The sequence below is a fragment of the Plecotus auritus genome, assembly GCF_963455305.1.
Source record: "Plecotus auritus genome assembly, chromosome: 6".
Lineage (NCBI taxonomy): Eukaryota > Metazoa > Chordata > Mammalia > Chiroptera > Vespertilionidae > Plecotus > Plecotus auritus.
This window is the reverse complement of record NC_137773.1, coordinates 63,543,597-63,565,125: the sequence shown is the minus strand read 5'-3', so window position 1 is coordinate 63,565,125 and position 21,529 is coordinate 63,543,597. Positions and strand designations below refer to the sequence as shown.

General features: G+C 43.6%; 1 protein-coding gene across 1 annotated transcript; it reads right to left on the bottom strand.

The window, feature by feature from the left end:
- Nucleotides 1-8,152: 8,152 nt before the first annotated feature.
- On the bottom strand, nt 8,153-9,523 carry LOC308250999 (tripartite motif-containing protein 60-like; the record flags this gene model as incomplete). The annotated part of the gene is made up of 1 exon (XM_080673974.1): nt 8,153-9,523. One exon carries the CDS (start codon nt 9,521-9,523, stop codon nt 8,153-8,155), a length of 1,371 nt encoding a protein of 456 aa, XP_080530100.1.
- Nucleotides 9,524-21,529: the final 12,006 nt, after the last annotated feature.

Here is a 21,529-nt window from a genome sequence, read left to right as displayed (position 1 = left end):
TGTGCAGTGAGGGTGTCTGTCCCAAGACAGTCTCTTCAGTCAGTGTGATCCTCCAGGAGTGAGGAAGTGAGAAGCTGAGGTCTGCTGAGGCCTCCCTCTCTGTGGAAGGCACTAGGAGTTTCCCAGAAGAGTTCCAGCCACCAGCTGATGTCCAGTCTTCTTGCCGCCCTCTCCTGTATTTAGCACCACATTGCACAAGGGATGTAGACTGCTCCTGGTCAAAAACCAAGCTCAATCCAAGTCATATGCGGTTTCTGTGGACAAATGATATTGCCATTTAAAGGACAGTTCAAGCAGCAGTAACATCAGGTAAACAAAATCATTTATCATGACAACATCTAAGGAGATGTTTACAATGAAAACTAAGATCTATTTTGCAACTTTAAAGGAATAAATCAATTATGAAAATTGACCATTGGCCTCAAGTATCACAGAAAGAGGGACAAACACATATGAGAGAACTATTGAAGGGATGACATAACATTATTTGTGAAGAATTGTCTTCCAGACTAGGCTGGTTTAGCTCTGTGGATAGAGTGTCAGAATTCAAACTGAAGGGTTCTGGGTTCCATTCCATTCTAGACCACAAGCCCAGATTTCGGGCTTCATCCCCAGAAGCGGGCATGCAGGAGGCAGTCAATCAATAATTCTCTCTCATAATTGGTGTTTCTATCTCTCTCTCCCTCACCCTTCCTCTCTGCAGTCAATAAAAATATACTTTAAAAATTTTTGTTTTCCAGAAAATGAAACTAAATATCATCAAACATGTTCCAAACCAACTATTTATATAAAATATAAGGCATGGAGAAATATGTGAAAATTTTCTTCACCTGTTTCAATTTTAACATGCCAGCTTGATTGGTCCCCTGCATAGCTAGGTAGCAGGTGAAACACTAGTTCTGGGTGTGACTGTAAGGATAATTCTGGGAGACCTTCATATTTTAATGAGTGGATGATCAAAGCAGATGGTCCAGCCCAATGTCAGTGGGGATCATCCACTCCACTGAGGGCCTGAAGAGAACAAAAACTGGGCAAGGCTGAATTCACTCTCTGCTGGACTCAGTAAGCTAGCACACCCACCTCCTGTCCTGGGTGCTGCTGGTTCTCAGCCCCTCAGAACCCCACTGGAATCTGTACCATCTGCTCTCAGACTCTCAGGCCTTCCATCTACACCACTGTCTTTTCTGGGTCTCCTGCTGGCAGACTGCAGACTATGGGACATCTCAGGCTCCATAACCTGTGGCCACTGCTTTTTAATAAATACCTTTCCAGATTCAGATATTGCTTCTGTTTCTCTGGCAAACCTTGAATAATACAGTGAGGAAGTAATCAGTATAATCTGGTTTCTAATAAACTCAACTGAAAATTCTATCATGTTGCCTCAACACAAGTATAAAGAAAAAAGAAAAAATACATGGAAGGAAATTGTAGGAATTAAAATAGACTTAAAAGACATACTAAGGTGTTAATATGTATCAATTTAATTTCATTTCACTTTGAAATATTTGGTCATAATTCAACTAAAAGTTGGATATTTGAGGATTAAAAAAAAACCTGACTAATAATTATGTTACATAGAGATATTGAATGCCATTAGAAGTATGTAAATTGCCATGGCCTGGTAGCTCCCTTGGTCCCAATATAACAAGATTAGATCCCAGGTCAGGGCACTTAGAAGGAGCAAACAATGAAAGCATGACTGAATGGAACAACAGATCAATGTAACTTCCTCTTACTCAATCTCTCTCTCTCTCTCTCTCTCTCTCTCTCTCTCTCTCTCTGTGTGTGTGTGTGTGTGTGTGTGTCTTTCTTTTCTATCCCTATCAAATCACATTTTTAAAGCAAAATAATTTTTAAAAATATTTTAACATACAACTATGTAAATTAAGAATCACTTTTAAAACTATGTAATAAAAATTTAAAAAGTAAAATCATAGGTATGTCCTGCACAGAAATGGGGAAAGGTTGGTACAACCATAGGTAGAAGTGAAAAAGATTAGTTATATCATATGGGTTCTTCATGCATGAGTTCATATTTTCTCTCCAATTCTGGATACCTAGAATATCCTATCACTTTTTAAATTGACCTTTTGAATTTTATTTCAGTGTTTCTCTGCTAACACCCAAAAAATTTTCTCCTATTCTCTTCCTTAAGTTTCATCCATGTCCCTTCATTTTAGAGTTCTCAGATTCATACATTTCCTTCCTTCCTCACAGTTGTTTCAAACTGGTCCCCTTTTACCTCCACTTCAAATGCATCTTCTTCCCTGCTCTCACTTCCTTCCCACCCAACAAATCTCTTCTTTGGAGATAAATGGAGATTAAGGAAACACCAAGGCTGGCATTAGAGTTCCATCTGCTGGTAGGTTATGTGGGCTGGATTTCAGGTCTGAACTGAATGCCTGTGTCCTGGGGATGGGTTTTTGATCCGCTATTCTTTCAGAGACACATGAAACAGGAAAATAACACTCAGCTTCCCTGACAGCTTAGAGTCAGCATACACTTCAATTTAGGTAAACTTCTTGGAACCTCTGGTTTTAAAAAATAAGAATTTACCACTAGACACACCAGACATTTTGGAAAGCCATTCCATACAATGCTTCTGACCAGCTTTATCACACACCCATATTAGTCACCTCTTAGATCAGATTGGAGTCACAGTAACTGTGTGACTAAGTACTTTTTACCAAGTACTTAGATGATTTAGGTTCAGCTCACGTAAAAACTCCCACAATAGTAAAAGCATGTGTCTTACATTTACCTGAATCCAAGCTAGGATTGGCTTGCCAGTTGAGGTCCACATCCTGCTAGAGCAACAACATAGGAATCCAAAGTCTCACAGACTCACACTTCCCTCAAGCACATACCTGGTGCCAGCTTTCTGTGGGCCAGTCTGTGGACTGAGTCTCCAGGAAGGGTCTGGGATGTGTCTTGTACCAGTTGTGAAGTTAGTGCTGTGACCCTGGCATCTATATACACTGCTAGGGGGGTGGAGCTATGAGGACTTCCCTCATCAGACTGGTGGCTCCACCCTGGGGGCGGGAAATGTGCCAGGTGGGGCTTAGCAGCTGTTCAGAGGTGCTGGTTGATGGGAGGGGGTGGTTCTTCTTGAGATAATCAGCTCAGCAGAGGCTTGAAGCTGTTCATTTGCATGATCTTATCTGGACTTTTGGGATTCCCCGCCCACCCTCTCAACACCCTTTAATCCCATCTTTGCTCATTAAGAAGTAGACTCCTGAAGGCTAAGGGAGGCCCATTTCTTTTCTCACCTTGGAATGTGAGAAGCCCACCAGTTTCACCCCTGTCATCCCCAGCACTCTGCAGTCCTGCCCTCTCTCCCCACACTCAGGGCATGGCACCCTCTGCCACAGCACTTTTGCACAGGCAGGTTGGTCCGTGGCAGCCCCTTGCCCCTTATACACTGTTTACCCCCTTGCACTGGCATTCTTTCTTCAAGTCCCAGCCTAATTGTTACTTTCATTGAGAAGCTTCTTTGAGCTCTAAAATTCTTTATCAATTAATTTAGGTCATATCGCTTATTAGGGAATTTGGTGTTTATATTGAATGATAAAATTTTACCAGTTTCATTTTTTTTTTCATTTATTATTTTTTAATGCTGTGCTTTTAGATGTGTGTGGTTGTTTGGTGTTTGTTTGTTTGTTTGTTTAGTACATTTTTGTTGATTTCAAAGAGGAAAGGAAAGGGAGAGAGAGAAACATCACTGATGACAGAGAATCATTGATCAGTTGCCGCCTGCACACCCTCACTTGGGACTGAGCCGGCAACCCAATCATGTGTCCTTAACTAGAATTGAACCTGGGACCCTTCAGTCAGCAGGCCGATGCTCTAGCCACTGAGCCAAACCAGCTAGGGCTACAATTTATTTTCAATTATGGTTGACACCCTCCACATTCTTTTAATATCAAACATTTGCCCAGTCAGTGTGGCACAGTAACTGAGCATGGACCTATGAACCAGAGGTCAAGGTATGATTCCTGGTCATGGCTCAAGCCTGGTTTTCCCACTTGATCCTTTGAAGGTGGTGCAGAAGGCAGCCTTTCCATGTTTCTCTCTTATTCTTGATGGTTCTATCTCTCCCCCCTTTTCCCAGCTTCTCTGAAATCAATACGTAAGATATATTTTAACTAAAAATTCAAACATTTATTATGTTAGCAATCTATGAAAGGCTGATTCCTACAAAGCAAAACACTAGTACAGAGTCACAGTTGACTCTAGTCAATCTCATTGCCAAGAACAGAGTCATTAAGCAAAGTGACATAAAAATGAAATAGTATTCAAGTGACTTTGCTGCTAGATGAGTAATGAAATCACTACAAACTATTCCAATTGAGTTAGTAACTATTCCAATTGAGTTAGGTATTGTTACTGGGGCACCCCGTGTTGGCTCAGGCTGCCTGTTGCTGTGTCCAATAACGATGGCAGGGTTGAATCATATTAGGTGTTTATTGAGAAGGCTAGACAGCCAAGAAGACAGGGTGCTTATAGGAATCAAATCCTGCCTCCTAGCAAGATTCAGGGTTTATGAAGGGGAAGGGACTGGGGTGAGGAATGCAGCTACGTGCTGGCCTGGGGGTCCTCAGACATCAGTTCTTGTAATTAGTCATCAGGCCAGGAGATGATGTTGATGAGATGATGTTTTGACTCCTGGTGGGTTGGCTTGACCATGCTGGTGGGTTCTGCTTGTTGGATTCACAGTTGAGTCCCCTCCCCAATCACTTCACACAGGCCTTGAAAAGGGAACTTGAAGAAAAACTTAACTCCCTATTAAGAAACGTAACCCCCATTCACATAAGTATATGTGTTCTAAGATTTAAAATAATATTACTTTTCAGATTAATACAGGTGCTCTATCTATTAGATTATAAGTACCCCTATCAGTATAAGACTGCTTTTGGTTCAGTGACCAGAGGAGACCAGCATACAAATTCCTAAAATTTCCTATTCTAAAATATACCATCAATGTAGAACTATCATCTCCTTAAGTCAATTCCATTGGGATTCTGTTTTCCCCCACAAAGTGTTTCTGTCTTCTAACTCTTGCCACACCCTGAAATAGGATTTATAGACCATTACAAAAAACAAACAACAAAAAAAACAAACTAAAAAGCGCTTAAGAAGACATATATTTTCCAGAAAATGTCAGTAGAAAAATGAATGTGAAAGGTCCTTTGGTGACAGCTCAGAGGAGAATGAGGAACATGTTACATGACACTGAAGAAGGTGATTGTTGTAAAGGGCCAGAAAACATAGCTTAGTTGTGTGGTACCATGGTGTGGAAGGCAGACTTGGTAAGTGATGAACTGCTGAGGAGAGTAATCCTCTGGGCTGGAGACTCCACCCTCTGGGTTTATATTATTCCTACTTTAAGAATTACAGTTCAGCTGAAACCGGTTTGACTCAGTGGATAGAGCGTCGGCCTGGGGACTGAAGGGTCCCGGGTTCGATTCCAGTCAAGGGCATGTACCTTGGTTTTGGGCATATCCCCAGTGGGGAGTGTGCAGGAGGCAGCTGATCGATGTTTCTCTCTCATCGATGTTTCTAGTTCTCTATCCCTCTCCCTTCCTCTCTGTAAAATATCAATAAAATATATATATTTTTTAAAAAGAATTACAGTTCATATACCATGTTTAACTGAAATTTAAACCAGTGATGTACTTGGGTTGTTTAAGTAACCATAGCAACTGAATTTGTGCCTGTTGAAACATTGGTACATGTGAATTGCCTTTGTGACTTTGTGCTGCAAACATACCATAATGCCACCACTGTCTTTCACTCATGTCACACCATTCATTTAAGTAACTCCTAGGGTCCTGGCCAGTGTGGCTCAGGTGGCTGAGTGTTGTCCCATGGCCCAAAAGGTGGCCAGTTTAATTACCGGTCAGGATACATGCCCAGGTTGCAGTTTCAGTCCCAGGTTGTATCATGTATAGAAGGCAACCAAATGATGGTGTTTTTTTTTCTCTCTCTCTCTCCCTCTCCCTTTTCCACACTCTAAAATCAATAAAAACATTTTTAACAGATCCTAAGAACTATTTTTTAAAAGCTAGCTAGGAGCTCTAACTGGTTTGACTCAGTGGATAGAGCATTGGCCTTCAGACTAAAGGGTCCCAGGTTCCATAAGGTCAAGGGCACATGCCTGGGGTTTGGGCTCTATCCCCAGTGGGGGGCATGCAGGAGGCTGCCGATCCATAATTCTCTCTCAACATTGATGTTTCTGTCTGTCTCTCCCTCTCCCTTCCCCTCTGAAATAAATGAAATACATTTTTTTAAAAGGTAGCTCTGAATCTACTTGTTAACAGAATTCTCTCCCAATTATGTTTTCTGTGCCATTGTATTTAAAGGTTAGTTTCAACGATTCATTTTCTAATGAGTCACCATTTTTCAAAATAATGCTTTATATTTCTAACAAATAAATAATATTTTAAGATTTTACTTAAAAGAAATACCTTCTTTGTAGGTGAAGTTACTGAACAACTACTATAGGATTAAGTCAAACTACTATAAATCCTATGGTAACATTTTTCCAGTTCTAATGAAAGACTTTTCATTCTCCCACTATCATTAATGTACATCTCACTAATGTCTAATTGGATTCAGGAATTATGGCAAACAGTAGCTTTTCACCTCACAATACATGCATTCTTCTTCACCCCTTGCAGAGAAGTAGGGCCTTGCAATGAATTTTAGAAAATGGAATAAGAAAAAAGCATGTGTCTCCTCCTGGTGTTGGCCTTCAATGCTCAAGGTGGCCCTTCAGTGCTCCCTCTTTCTCTAGTTGTTCTGACCCAGTGCTGTGACAACACGACTGAGGGAGTTAGATCCCTGGGTCGGCAATGGAGCAGCGCCCTGCTGGCATACATTACACTTCACAAGAATAAGCACCTGAGATCACCACAGCATAGCATGGATTCCCTTGTACCTCAATAAAAGCTCTGCTGAGCATCTTTTCAAGTTATGAGAGACAAATAGTACAGAAGTATACAAAGTAAAACTTTATTTCCAAACATTGTAAACAACACCATACAGACAACCATACAGAAGCATGTTTCAAAGGTTGACAATTTCACATGAGATAATAAATGAATATGTCACCTTTGCAGGTCATACAGTGGTTGTAAATTGTGCATTGAGCCCACAACCTGGGCATGTGCCCTGACTGGGAATCAAACCGAACCATGACGTCATGGTTCATAGGTTTATGATCAACCACTAAACCACGCTGTCTAGGCTCAGGTGAGAATTTTAAAATAAAGTTATGCTCACAGTTGTTAGCATGCAAAAGTTTATTCTTGTATATTTTTTTATTAATTACTGTGCATATTTGTAACACTACTGTCAGCCTGCTTTTTCACAGCCCTGCAGATGAAATTTCCATAAAACATGAGACAAAATATTATAAAACATTAGACAAAAGCAAGACAATTAGAATTCCAAAAAAAAAAATTACATGGAAAGTAATAGTCAATAGAATGTAATTCTTATGGAAACTTCTGACTTAGGTCAGTTCAATTACAACACAGACACCATAGAACTCAGAAAATGCATCACAAACTGCAAGGACACCCTTGGCTAGGGAACCAGGGTGTGTTACCACACAAAGCCGGAGGAGAAAACTCTGGTGGGTTGCTTCATACCTGGAAAATCCTGCTCACAATGTCAATGGTGGTGACCAGCTTGCATAGGCAGGGTGGAAGGCACCCAAAATTGGTTTCAATTCACACTGATGATGACTCACCACATACCAGATTGTGAAAAGTTTATTGCTCACATGGTGAGGTTTTGGGGGAGAGAAGGGTGGATATTAGAATAGATCCCAAAATGACTGGGAGCATGGGGAAAAGGGACTAGCTTGTGGGGTTCATGGTGGTTACTGGGTGCTGTTGTTGGGAGCCTGCCCACACTGATGGAAACTTGCTTGATTGGAACTTCCCACCTGCACCCAAGGATGGAGCACCTGGACTTTCCCATCACCTTTCCCAGGTGTAAGGTCAGAGGGGAGAGAAGGGTGAGTCCTTAAAGCTTTCAACATTCAAACCTCAAAACTGGAATCAGGATCTTGATTCTAAGTATTCCTTTCAATAAAAAGGGAAGAAAATAAGCACATACAAAATTTCTTCCAAATTTTTCATCACTAGACTCTGATGATACTGATTGTAAGAGTTTTTGAAGAAGATGAAATGGAGAAATAAGGCATAAGTTTCTCTGTAAACATATCAGTGAATGCATACAAGTATGACCTGTTATTCAAATTATAAAATGAAACCTCTCCCAACTCATAGTCCAGAAAAATGCCAATCTTATGTTGTCCTCTGGGGAAAAGGCCAAATATACCAGCCTGCTGCTGATATCGCCAGCATCCATTGCTTGGCAATGGTGATATGAGAGTATTTCTGGGGAAAGATTCTTTACACACACCTAAGGACCATTCACCTGTGCCTCTTACTTCTACCTGCCAAAAATGCCTGCCAGCATCAAATCCCTCAGAACTCAGGACAGCTGGGTAAGAACTGTGTGCCTGGGGATTAGGAAGACCATCTGGTGTCCTATAGGTCACACTTTTCCTATCTCTTGAGATAATGAGACTTGAATGGGCAGTTTCAGGATTCAGTGTCAAATCTACCCGAAACGTGCGGATCATTTTATGCAGGCCCAAATAATGTGGGGGGAGAGTGAAAATCTTCTTCTTTAATTCACATGAAAAGACTGCTGGGGTCTCTAGGTTTTCATACCTGTTATGGATACTTTCAATACCTGTGAGTAAATCCACATCTGCTTGCAAATAATTCTCTGCTATTTCACTTAAAAGCTTGTTTAGTATGAACATACGGTTTGAAATTTGCCTTCCATTTTCAGTTAGTTTTTCTTCAACATTCTTCTCTTCTATAAGTAGACCAGCATTACATACATTGTGCTCTACTTGTAAGGAACACTTCAGTTCTTTACATTCATACTGCAATTCTTTCCTCCACTTTTCCATCTTTTCCTGCACTTCAAAAGTTTTTGCAATTTGGTTTTCATATTCTGTTTCAGCATCTTCAACCTCCACCATCAGCGCCCCAATATATCTTTTGAGCTTCCTCCTGTAACTAGCAGCAGCTTCCTCGATGGGTATCAGGGACTGATCGTGGTGCTCTAAGGGGTCTTTGCAATGAGGACACAACATCTCCTGGGCCCTGTCAGAAAAAAGTGTCAAAACCGCATCATGCTTCCCACACAGGGGTTTTTCTTCCTGCAATTTCCTCTCAGTCCCTGTGGTGGGAATCTGCTTAACAATCTCAATCATGTGACATAATTGGGTGTTCCTCTTCAACTTCCTGTCAGGGCAGTGGTGGAGGCAGACAGGACAGGGAAAGGTGCCCGGTAGATCTTCCCAGCGCTGGTAGATGCAGGAGTGACAGAAGGTGTGCCCACATTCAATGGTCACTGGGTCTCTCAGGTAATCCAGGCAGACGGGGCAGTTGGCCTCAGCCTGGAGCTCAGCCAGGGAAGCTGCAAACTCCATTGTGTAGTGAAGGTATCTGACCCAAGACAGTCTCTTCAGTCAGTGTGATCCTCCAGGAGTGAGGAAAGTGAGAAGCTGAGGTCTACTCTGTGTGCAATGCAGTAGGAGAGTCCAAAAAGAGTCCCAGTTTTCAGCTGATGCCCAGACTTCCTGTCACTCTTGCCTGTATTTAATGACTTTTCCCCCAATTGAACATGGGCTGTGGAGTCCTTGTGGTCAAAAACCCAGCACAATCTAAGCCATATGTGGTTTCTGTGAACAGAATGATATTGCCATTTAAAGAACAGTTCAATCAGCAATTAATCTTTACATCCCTGTATGAAAAAGTACCTCTGGTGCCCTGGCTGATTTGGCTCAGTGGATAGAGCATCTGTCTACAAACTGAAAGTTCCTGGGATTGATTCCGGCCCGGGGCACATGCCCAGGTTGCGGGCTCAATCTCCCTGCTTCCCCCAGTAGGGGATGTGCAAGAATCAGCCAATCAATGATTCTCTCTCATCATTGATGTTTCTATCTCTCTATCTCTCTCCCTTCCTCTCTGAAATCAATGAAAAAATATATATATTAAAAAAAAACCACAAAATAATATGGTTCCTTAAATGTTAAAAAGAAAAAGTATCTATGGTAAATGAAATTATTTACCAGGAAAATATTTAAGGAGGAGTTACCAATGAAGACTATAATCTATTTTGCAACTCTAAATGAGTTAATTGTTGTAGGGAAATTTATCATTGTGCCTCAACTATCAGAAAAAGAGTAACAAAATACATATCATAGAATTGCTGCGGGGAATACATAACACTATTTGTGAAGAAGTTTTGACAGAAAAATGAATCTAAATCTCTACAGAGTTCAAATCACCCATCTATTTACAGGCAATATAAGAGATGGAGAAACCCCCCCTTCCCCCCCACCCCCCCCACCCCCCCACCCCCCCCGTGAAGGATAATCTTGTTAAATTTAGGAGTCAACTTTATTGAGCCACAGGAGATGCAGATAGCAGGTGAAACACTGATTCTGGGTGTGTCTGTGAGATTTCTGGGAGAGATTAGTATTTGAATCCCTGGATGAACAAAGCAGATGGCCCTCCCCAATGTCAGTGGGCATCATCCAATCCACTGAAGGCTTGAAGAGAACCAAAACTGGGAGAAGGCTGAATTCACTCTCTGCTGGACTGAATAAGCTAGCACACCCACCTCTTATCCTGAGTGCTCCTGGTTCTCAGCCCCTCAGACCCACACTCGAATCGGCACAATCTGTTCTCAGATTCTCCTGTCTTCCAACTACACCACTGTCTTTCCTGGGTCTCCTGCTTGCAGAATACAGATCATGAGACATCTCAGGCTCCACAACCTTGTGAGGCAATTATTATTATTATTTTTTAAAATATATTTTATTGATTTTTTACAGAGAGGAAGGAAGAGGGATAGAGAGTTAGAAACATCGATGAGAGAGAAACATCAATCAGCTGCCTCTTGCACACCCCCTACTGGGGATGTGCCCGCAGCCAAGTTACGTGCCCTTGACGGAATCGAACCCGGGACCCCTCAGTCCACAGGCCGACGCTCTATCCACTGAGCCAAACCGGTTTTGGCGGCAATTATTTTTAATAAATGTCTTTTTCTAGATTCATACTATTGTCTCCGTTTCTCTGGCAAATCTTTATTAATATACTGAATAAGTAATTAGTAAAATCCAGACTGTGATAAACTACTAAAAGTCGACCATGTTTTTTGACACAAATGTAAAAAAAAAAAAAAATACCCATGAAGGAAAAATAAATTAAAGTACATGTAGAGAACATAATAACTAATTACAATGTATAAACTTAATTTCATTTCACCTTGAAATACTTTGCCAAAATTTAACTTGGAAGTTGGATATCTGTAGGTAAAAAGAATTTAATGATGATTATGTTAGGTTGAGATAATGAATGGTATTAAAAGTTTGTAAGTAAAGTCTCTTTTAGAAATATATAATGAAAAATTTACGAGTGTAATCCTGTGATGTCTTTGGATTTGTTTCACAAAAATGGCAAGGACTTAGTAGGACTATAGGTAAGGAGTGGCAAAAAGTTCATAATTATAGTACCTGGGTTCTTCATACCTGGATTCACAATATTCTCTCTCCTTTCCTAAAATATTCCTTGATTTTAAAAAGTTCTTTTAATTCAATTTTTGTGACTCTCTGTTCTGTTCTAGGTAGTTTCTCCTACTCCTTTCTTTAAACTTCACCTCTTTCCATTCATCTCAAAGCTCTCAGATCTATTCCATCTCTTTTCTTTCTCACAGCTGTTTCAAACTGGTCTCCTTTCTCCTCCACTCCAAATCCATCATGTTCTCTGTTCCCACTTCCCATTCACACTCAAATCTCCCAATAATATAAATTGAGACTGAGAAAAGACAAGAAAGGCATTAAAATTCCATCTGCTTCTATGTTACGTGGGTCGGATTCTAAATCTGATCTCAGACTACCTGTGTCATTGGGATGGGTTCTTTAATCCCCTTTTCTTTCAGGAACAAGGAAAGTAACACTCAGCTTTCCTTTCAGTTTTGAGTCAGCATAAACATAAATAAACCTATTGAAACTTGTGGTTTTAAACAATAAGAATATGTGTGACGGAGAACTTAAGAATTTCTGCATAATATTTCTATTTTTCTTCTATGGTATAACTAGAAATATACTTAGTCTTTGTCCTTAATTTCTGGCACAGAGCTCCTAAAACCCTTGAAATTTCCTGAGTGATTGATAGGAGTATATTTTAGTAGTTATTTGGAGCCCCCTTTAAGCACATCTGAACGTACCTTAATGATGTGACAGCATGGGGCAAGATGGACACCCTACTTGGTCACCAAAAAGACCAATTGATGAGATTAGACCTTTGGGCCCCACCCACCGAATTCTGGGAGGTCAGGCGGGGGCTAGAAATTAACTTCTGTGAAAACAGTACAAACTGTTGGAGATTTGAAGAGTGTCTGTGTTGAGGAGCATGTGCAAATGCCAGGAGGTTGGCACACTCCAGGTCCACAGGGATAGAAGCTCCTGTCCTCCATATATTTCCAGATCTCTCCCTTTGTACCTCTTCATCTGGCTTGTCATCTGTATCCTTTATAATAAAGGTGGTAATCCCAAGTAAATGCTTGAGTTCTGTGAGTCTCACTAGCAAATTAATGGACCTCAAAGAGGGCGTTGTGGTGACCTCTGATTTAAGCTATTGGATCAGAAGTACAAGTAACAACCTGGACTTTGGACTGGCTTCTGCAGTGGAGATCTGATGCTGTGGGGTCTGACTCTATCTCTAGCTAGCTAGTTTCAAATTCACCGTCAGTGTCTGCTGCTTATTGGAGGATTGCTTGGTGGTGTATCATCCTTATTTGGATGATTTAATTGTAGGTCTGCTGATTTTTCTCAACACTGACAAAATGCATTTAATGTACAAATTCACTCTGAAGTCCTTGGAAAACCGAATACCTAATGATTTCATCAAAACAAATTCCAGTTGCAGAGTAAAAAGGGAACATATGAAGCTATAAAAATACCAGTAAATATTTCATCTTCAATTAAGTAATTACACACACATGTGTAAAACCTTAGAGCCCAGCCAGTGTGGCTCAGTGCTCGAGCTTCGGCCTATGAACCAGGAGGTCAGGGCACATGCCATTTCGGCTCAATCCCCAGTGTGAGGCCTGCGGGAGGAAGCCGATCAATGATTCTCTCTCTCACTTCCTCTCTGAAATGAATAAAAATATATTTTTAAAAACACCACCTTAAATAGGGAGTACAAGGAGAAAGAAAATGGAACAGCCATGAGCCAAGGGCCTGGCACCCAGCAGGTTCACCAGGAGCCCTGGGACTTTGCTGCAGCTCCCTCGGCTGTGGCCGGGAGGGGAGGGCGGGCGGGGGCGGCAGAAGTCGGGCTCCCTCCGCAGCCACCGCTGGAACTGCCCCTCCCCCTCCGGCCTCCTCTGAACCTACTGAAGTACCCCCTCAGCGGCCAGAGAACCTGTTCCAAACACCCAGTGAGACCACCGGCGGCCCTCACAGTGCTCTGGCGGCCATTTCCGCCATGGCCGCCTTCACCCGCCACCAGGGGGCGCCAGCGCGGGTCGCGGGGCCGCACCCCCACCTCGCCCTTCCCCGCGACCTCGCCCGCATCTGGTCCTTCCTGAGTCCCGCCCACCCGCGGCCTGGGACCCGCTCACCTACCCACTCCGCTCGGTCTCTGCTCAGCGCTGAGCCTCGAGGCCTAGGGGCCGCTGTGCGCTCCTTCCGCCCACAAAGCCAGGCTCTTCCACATCCGGGTCAAAGGGCACGACCTGGCCCCCGTTTCCTTTCACTCTGGTGAAGAGAATATGAACGAGTCAGAGGTGGGCCCTAAGGGGTCAATGGGAGGAAAAAGGGCAAATATGTAATACTTTCCTTAATAAAGGTTTAAAGAAAGAAAGAAATTGCCTGAAAGTCTCAGCATCTTTCTTTGGAGGTTGTCTTAATAGCTTCTGCCCTTGAAGGAGGTGTTTCCACAACCTGTCCTTGTCTCCGTTTTCTGGTTCACAAAATCATCCTGCAGTTCTCAACCTCCACAGGTTCCCGCGCAGCAGACAAGCTCCCAGCAGCATCATTTCTCCTTTCCCTGCTCCCTGGGGAGATGGCGGCCCTGTGGGGGTGCGGACGCAAGGTGAGGAGGGGCTGTAACAGGCCCGAGGTTCGCGGGCCCGGTGCTTGGAAAGAAAGGCCAGGGCTCGCTTGGGCAAACATGCATGTGACTTAATTTATATGTTTGTATAGAGAACATTCTCCTTGTATATCTTCAAATGAGAGAATCTGCATGTCCTACAACGGCCTATGTTTCACATACTTTCATCCTGTATCAGCACATTGTCTTATTTTTCATTTTTTCAATATATTTTTATTTTATTTTAGTGAGAATGGAAGGGCGAGGCAGACAGAGTGAAACATTGATGTGAGTGAGAAACATTTGTCTGCTGCCTCCTGCACCTCTCACCTCCCCCCCACCCAATCGAGCCCCAAATCCAGGTATGTGACCTCCTGGCTCATAAATTGACCCTCAGCCACTGAGCTAAACTGGTCAGGCTGATTGTAACCAAATATGTCATTTTGGTTGTCACCATACAGTATACTGTATGTCCCTCTGTTCAAAAGTTTTCCAGCAGATGGTGCTAGACACTATTCAGTGTACAGGTTTGGAGAAGAGGAATTTGTGATCCTGAAGAAAAGACGAATTCTCTCTCCTGAATAAATGGTCATCCACACGAAAACAGGGCAAAATCTGCATTGCTCTTTTATGTCTCTTCTCCCTGAATGGACACTGACTATTGTTTCTGTGCCCAGGATTCTAACGATTAAGTTTTATGTGAGCATGTAAAGTTTGTTGAATGGAGGGCTCAATGAATGAACTGATAAGGAGATGATTGGATCTATAAGAAGATGTAGGCAAAACACAGGAATGAAGTTCAAGTTTTAGCAGCTTTTCTACTTAGGTGTTAGCTGAAAAGAGTACTTTGTGTTTCAAGTTACCCAGGATTCTTCAGTACATTAGAATATTCTGAAAATTACACGCCTTGATTCCATAAATCCAATTTTCAGATTAACTCTAAACAATTCAGCTTTTACACACTTCCCTCCTGTGCCCTGCCACAGCCTCCCCTTTCCCCTGACCTCTATAAAAGCGCCAGGAAAAGACTCCCTACTGGAATTTAAGGGGAACCAGGCCAGGTTCTGACCTTCCGGATGAACCTCCAGTGGTTCCACAGGGAGGGAGGTGCTGTCGGTCCCAGGTGGGTGGTCCTGGCAGCAGCACCCAGGCCAGGATTGTGCCTACAGCCTCGGTGAGCAGGACTCTGGAAAGAGCCAGAACCTTAGAACCTTGTGCAGGTTGACCACAGCCATGGCCCAGGGCTGGGAGTGGGGTGACCTGGATGTAATGTGTGGAGGTGGGGAGAGGGGTGGGTATCAGAGTTACCCAGAAACAGGAAAGGCAGTTACCTTTGGGTCCCCAGCCTCCTGACAGGAACTTCCAGAGGAACCCCCAAATATGCCACATGACTGACACTGTTAAGCAACTTCCGTCCAAGAGGAGCCAGAGGAAAAAGCCAGAAGAGGAAGCCCCGTGTAAGAAGCACCATGAGGTTGTGGCCCTATTCTGTGAGAAGGACCTGGACCTGCTGTGTCCCCAGTGCAGGGTCTCCTCCTCCCACCACCAGGCACAGCCCCTGAGGGCCCCTGAGCAAGTGCAGCTAGTCACAGGAGGACGCTCAAAGGCCACACTGAGCCCCTGAGGGAGCAGGTTGAAGATGCTGCAAAGGGGTTAGAAATAAGTTGCAAAACCATTTGAATTGCTTTTGAAGGTGGAGAAGCAAATGGGGGAATTATACTCTGAGTTGGAACAATTTAAGAGTTTGCTAAGAAAAGAGAAGGAACTTTTTTTTTAAGATATATTTTATTGACTTTTTACAGAGAGGAAGGGAGAGGGATAGAAAGTTAGAAACATCAATCAGCTGCCTCCTGCACACCCCTTACTGGGGATGTGCCTGCAACCAAGGTACATGCCCTTGACTGGAATCAAACCTGGGACCTTTCAGTCCGCAGGCCAACCCTCTACCACTGAGCCAAACCAGTTAAGGCAAGAAGGAACTCTTTTAAAACCACAGGTTAAAGACAGCATTGTTCCAGGAAAACTGAATGAAACAAAGTAACTGGAACCATCCATCAGCAGCTGCACAGCTGTCTCCTTGGCTGGGACTTCACAATTGCTCTTCCTGTGTGGCAGGCAGGTTCAGAGTTGTGTCTGTAAACTGCCCGAATCTGGGGAGGGGATTGTGCCGTCACGGGAACAGGTTACAGCTTATTGTGAGGATGCAGGGAGCAAGGGATGGACTAGACCCAGACCTCTTAAACTGAAGGGTAAAGTCCCCCATTCCTTTTACTGTAGGCGCTGAGATTGTACATCCTGAAGAGGGGGTGACACTGGGGCTCAGAGTTATACATTCCTGGGTGAGGAAAGTGTTGTGGAGTGAGCGCGAGTGAATGACCACTGGAGCCCAGACCAAATTAAAATTTAGGGAGCCTTTATTAGCCCGCCAGCTGGCCCGGCGACTGCTCTGCCATTCTCCACACAGGGACACCAGAGAGCAGCCCCCACCCTTTGTGTGGGACCACTTTTAAGCACATTAACCACATCCTGTTTTTGCAGAGCAAGTAACCCAAGACAAAACAGTTTTTCCCAAGCAACGTCAGGATCATGCCATTGACGACCATGTTATTCACAGAGTCATCCTTTTCTTCAGAAAGCTGACAGTGTTCTGTGAAAGAAGGCCTACGTGCTGGGAAGGGGCCATGAGACCATATCTCAAGGCCTAGCCTGGTGTCAGCACTGACAACTTTATCTGGGGCATAGTCCACAGCCTCAGTAGTGCTCAAAAATTCCCACTCTCCAACAGAAAGCAACAGTCCTCAGATTTCAGTTCCCTCAGCAAGAAAGATGGGATTACATGTCTTTGGGAGGATCAAAAATGTGCAAATGAGATTCTGCCTGTGACTTTATCTGGCCTGACTGAATCACACAAATCCCTCTCCCCACCAACCAGCATCTCTGAACTTCCTCTCACCTCCACCCTGGCCCTCCCCTTCCTCTGCAGAGGAGGACCCACCCTTCTCTGCTGGGCGTGGTGGGGGTCATAATAGCCCCACCCTCTTATATAAATTCAGGTCAAGATCTCATCTCAGAGCATAGGATCTGGTGACAGACTGGCTTCAAGGGCCCTTCTGGGAGAAAGGTCTCAGGGACCAGAGTTACAGGCCGCCCCAAGACCAGCTTCTCGGATGAGTCTGGAGGCGGAACTCATGTGGCTGCGGCAGGTAAGACCCAGGGCTTCCTGAGCACCCAGCCGAGACAGGCTGAGGCATCGCACCTTGAAAGGGAATCCAAACTCGAATTTGGTTTAATTAATTAATTTATTTATTTATTTTAATTACAATTGACATTCAATATTATATTAGTTTCATGTGTACAGGGTACTGGTCAGACATTTATATATACTTTATGAAGTGATTCCCTCGTAGTAAGTATAGCACCTCCAACACCGTACATGGTTATTATACCATTATATATTCCCTGTGGGGTTTGACTTAATTAATTAGTTCATTTTATTGATAGGTCTGAGAGAGAGAGAGGATGGGAGAGAGATTGATTAATTGTTACACTTATTTATGCATTTATTGGTTGATTCTTGTCTATACCCTGACTGGGAATTGAACCCACTACCTTGGCTATCGGGATGCTCTATAAACAACTGAAGTACACAGGCAGGGCCGGATTTGACTTACTTTAAAGGACGTGAGGTTTGCCCAACCAGTGTGGCTTAATGGTTGAGCATCGACCTAGAACCAGGAGGTCACAGTTCAATTCCTGGTCAATGCCCGGGTTGCAGGCTCAATCCCCAGTGTGGGGCATGCAGGAAGCAGCCAATCAATGATTCTCTCTCATCATTGATGTTTCTATCTCTCCCTCTTCCTTCCTCTCTGAAATCAATTGGGACCAGTTGACAACAAAAAGAACATGAGGTTTATTATGATATCATGGGCCCTTTTCAAAGCCTTATACTGAGTCACCAAAATGCTTGCTAAAAATATGGATACCCAGATCTAACCCTTGAAAGGTTGGATATGGATACCCAGATCTAACCTTTGAGAGGTTGGGAATGGGAATATCTGTATGTGAGAAAGTGAGGGCGAGTGTCCTCAGAGACCCACCTCCTAGCAGTGGGTCCCAGGTGAACTGGGAGGCGGATGATGTGGATGCAGAAGGCAGGAGCCTTGGTTTCCTGAGTCCATGCTCCTGCAAGCCTTGATCCCACTTTGCAAGGGAATTCTAACTTGGATTCAAGTTTGTTTTTGCTATGACATATACTTTATCTTTTCTTAATCTTTATTGTTGAAAGTATTACATTTGTCCTCTTTTTTGGTTATTTTTATAACACATATTTGTTTGTTTGTGTGTTTGTTTGTTTCTGTTGAGCCACCCCTAAGAGCTCCTCAAACACCCAGCCTTTATTTTATTTTTTAATATATTTTTTATTGTTGATAGTATTACAGATATCTCCCATTTTCCCTTCCTTTACCCCCCTTCTTCCAGCCCCACCCACCTCCCAGGTCTTCACTACTCTATTGCCTGTGTCCATGTGAGAGGGTTAACTTGAAATGCAGGCATATAGGGCAGGGGTCCAGTGGAAAACAAAGCAGTTGGAACATAGGCAGGGGCAGACATGGCAGGTTGAGCCAGCCTAACCACAGGAACCAACCAAGCAGAAATAATAAAATGTTTGTGGACTCAAAGCAGGAGGCATGGGAAACCAAGGCAGGGCCTGCAGTAAACAAGATGTATGAACACATAGAAACAGAAAAAGTTCAGCATAGGAACAGAGAAACAACACATAGAAACAGGGAAAGTGCAGGTCCATTGCTGGGCAAAAACAATTCAGGGAGTCAACAGGTGACCTGACCACACAGATGGACATAAAGCAGGCTTGTAACAAATGTATACCCCTGGACTACACGGCTTTACTGGGCAGCCCACTATTGGGCCCCTCTCCCCTTGCCGGGAATCTGAATCTGCTTATAATACATTTTCTACACTTTGCTTAAATCTTCTGGTCCGTGTAATCCGTGGTCGGCAAACTGCGGCTTGCGAGTCACATGCGGCTCTTTGGCCCCTTCAGTGTGGCTCTTCCACACAATTAGGAGTACCCTGATTAAGTTAATAACAGTGTACCTACCTATATAGTTTAAGTTTAAAAAATTTGGCTCTCAAAAGAAATTTCAATCGTTGTGCTGTTGATATTTGGCTCTGTTGACTAATGAGTTTGCCAACCACTGGTGTAGCTCATTCTTTGGCATCACGAGACGCCGGAAAAAATAGCTTGGCTCACCTTTCTGGTTATCACACGTATAACACGTTTTATTATGGTTTAGGTCCCTTAGTGAGCCTTGCCCTAAAGTCATCCAAATGCTTGCTAAAAATGCAATGACTTGTGCTGGCTGGTTTGGCTCAGAGGCTAGCGTCCTCCAGCAGGCTGAAGGGTCCTGGGTCCCATTCTGGTCGGGTCACATGCCTGGGTTGCCGGCCCAGTCCCCAAAAGGGGGCGTGGCTTGCAGGAGGCAGCTGATCAGTGGTTCTCTCTCATTATTGATGTTTCTATCTCTCTCTCCCTCTCCCTTCCTCTCTGAAATCAATAAAAATATATTTAAAAAAACAAAACACAATGATCCCAACCTGACCTAAGGGTGACCAATAACTGGGTGTGACAAAGCGCCAAGAGGTGCTGTCTGAAGCTGCCTGGGGAATCCCTTCCAGGATGTCTCAGTGAGGGCTGGTTTGTGTATAGATGGGAGTGGACAGATTAGAGCCTTGAGGCCCTGATATACCTAGTACTTCAATCCTTTGATCTCCCTTAATCTAACCATCTTCTTGCTTGCAGGCACTTTTTTCACAGATCTGTGGGGAATGCAGATCTCTCAAACCTGCATGAGTTTGCAGCAGTCAAGGGGGAATTCATGATTCTGTCCTTACTGTTCTAACCCTGTGTTGGGGAAGTGAGCCATCATGGAGTCAGCGGAAGCTGGGATGAGAAAGAAGTGACAATACCCTGGGAGCTGGCCTCCGCACTGGAGACAAATGAGAGGGTCTGCTTGTACAGGTGCTGGGATCAGAGGGAGCAGAACCTGCTAGAAAAGGGAAGGAAGGTGTCAGGTGCAGACAGCTTGGTGCTGGCAGAAGCTGGAGCTGAGGGAAGGATTGTGGTCTTGAGTGGGAACAAGGCCTGTAGGGGAGGGTCATGATTAGATCCCTGTGGATAGAGGGCAAATACGGGGAGGCCCCAGTAGATGCTGATGGACTTAGCAGCTAGAGGGGAGTTCTGGCAGCTAGAGGTAGCTTTGTCAAGGATAGGAGGGGTGACCACAAAACATGTTCTTTGACCATAGCATCGTGAGTATGGAAGGTCCGGGCCGGCTGTTAGGCACATTTTCCTCTCCAAAAATCCTTTGTGACTTGTCAAGGTCACCTGGCCATAAATGGGGGAGCCAGCATCTCAGCCCAGGCAACTTTTGAAATCTTTGCCAATTCCATGAGATACTACAAAGAACAATGGCCCTTGTAGATCACGCTGATGTCTCTGGAGTTTTCAAAATGATCTGCTTTGATTTCATGATTGGTCATTTGTTTCTATGATTAATCCCCTTTACCCATTTTATTTATTTGTTTGTTTGTTTGTTTGTATATGTTAATTCTTACCCGAGGATATTTTTCCATTGATTTTTAGGGAGAGTGGAAGAGAGAGGGAGAGACAGAGAAAAATACCCATGTGAGAGAAACACATGGATTAGTTGTCTCCTGCAAGAGCCCGACCAGAGCTGGCCAGGCGGAGCCTGCAACCCAGATAGGTGCCCTTGACTTGCTCAGACTGATGCTCTATCCACTGAGCCAAACGGGTTAGGGCTATAGGAGCTATTTAGATAGTTTGACTAACTAATACCAACTTTCTGATTTTCAATCATACCAGATGTCTTCCTTAGCCAAAGAGAATGAAAATGTTCTACATAATTCTTTTTTTTTTTTTTTAATTTATCTTTATTGATTTCAGAGAGGAGAGGGTGAGAGATTCAGAAACATCAACTATGAGAGAGAATCATTGATTGGCTGCCTCCTGCACATCCCCTACTGGGGATTAAGCCCGCAACCCAGGCATGTGCCCTTGACCAGAATTGAACCCGGAACCCTTCAGTCCGCAGGCTGAGGCTCTATCCACTGAGCCAAACCAGCTAGGGCTCTACCATAATTCTTGTAATCAATTATTTTATTTTCATTTTTCTACTGTTAATAGACTTGCAAACAGAATTGCATGGGCCTGTAACCCTACACCACCACCTATTTAAGAAAGAGATAATTCGGAACAGTACCAGGATGTAGGAGTAAGGTCTTCCTCTCCAGAT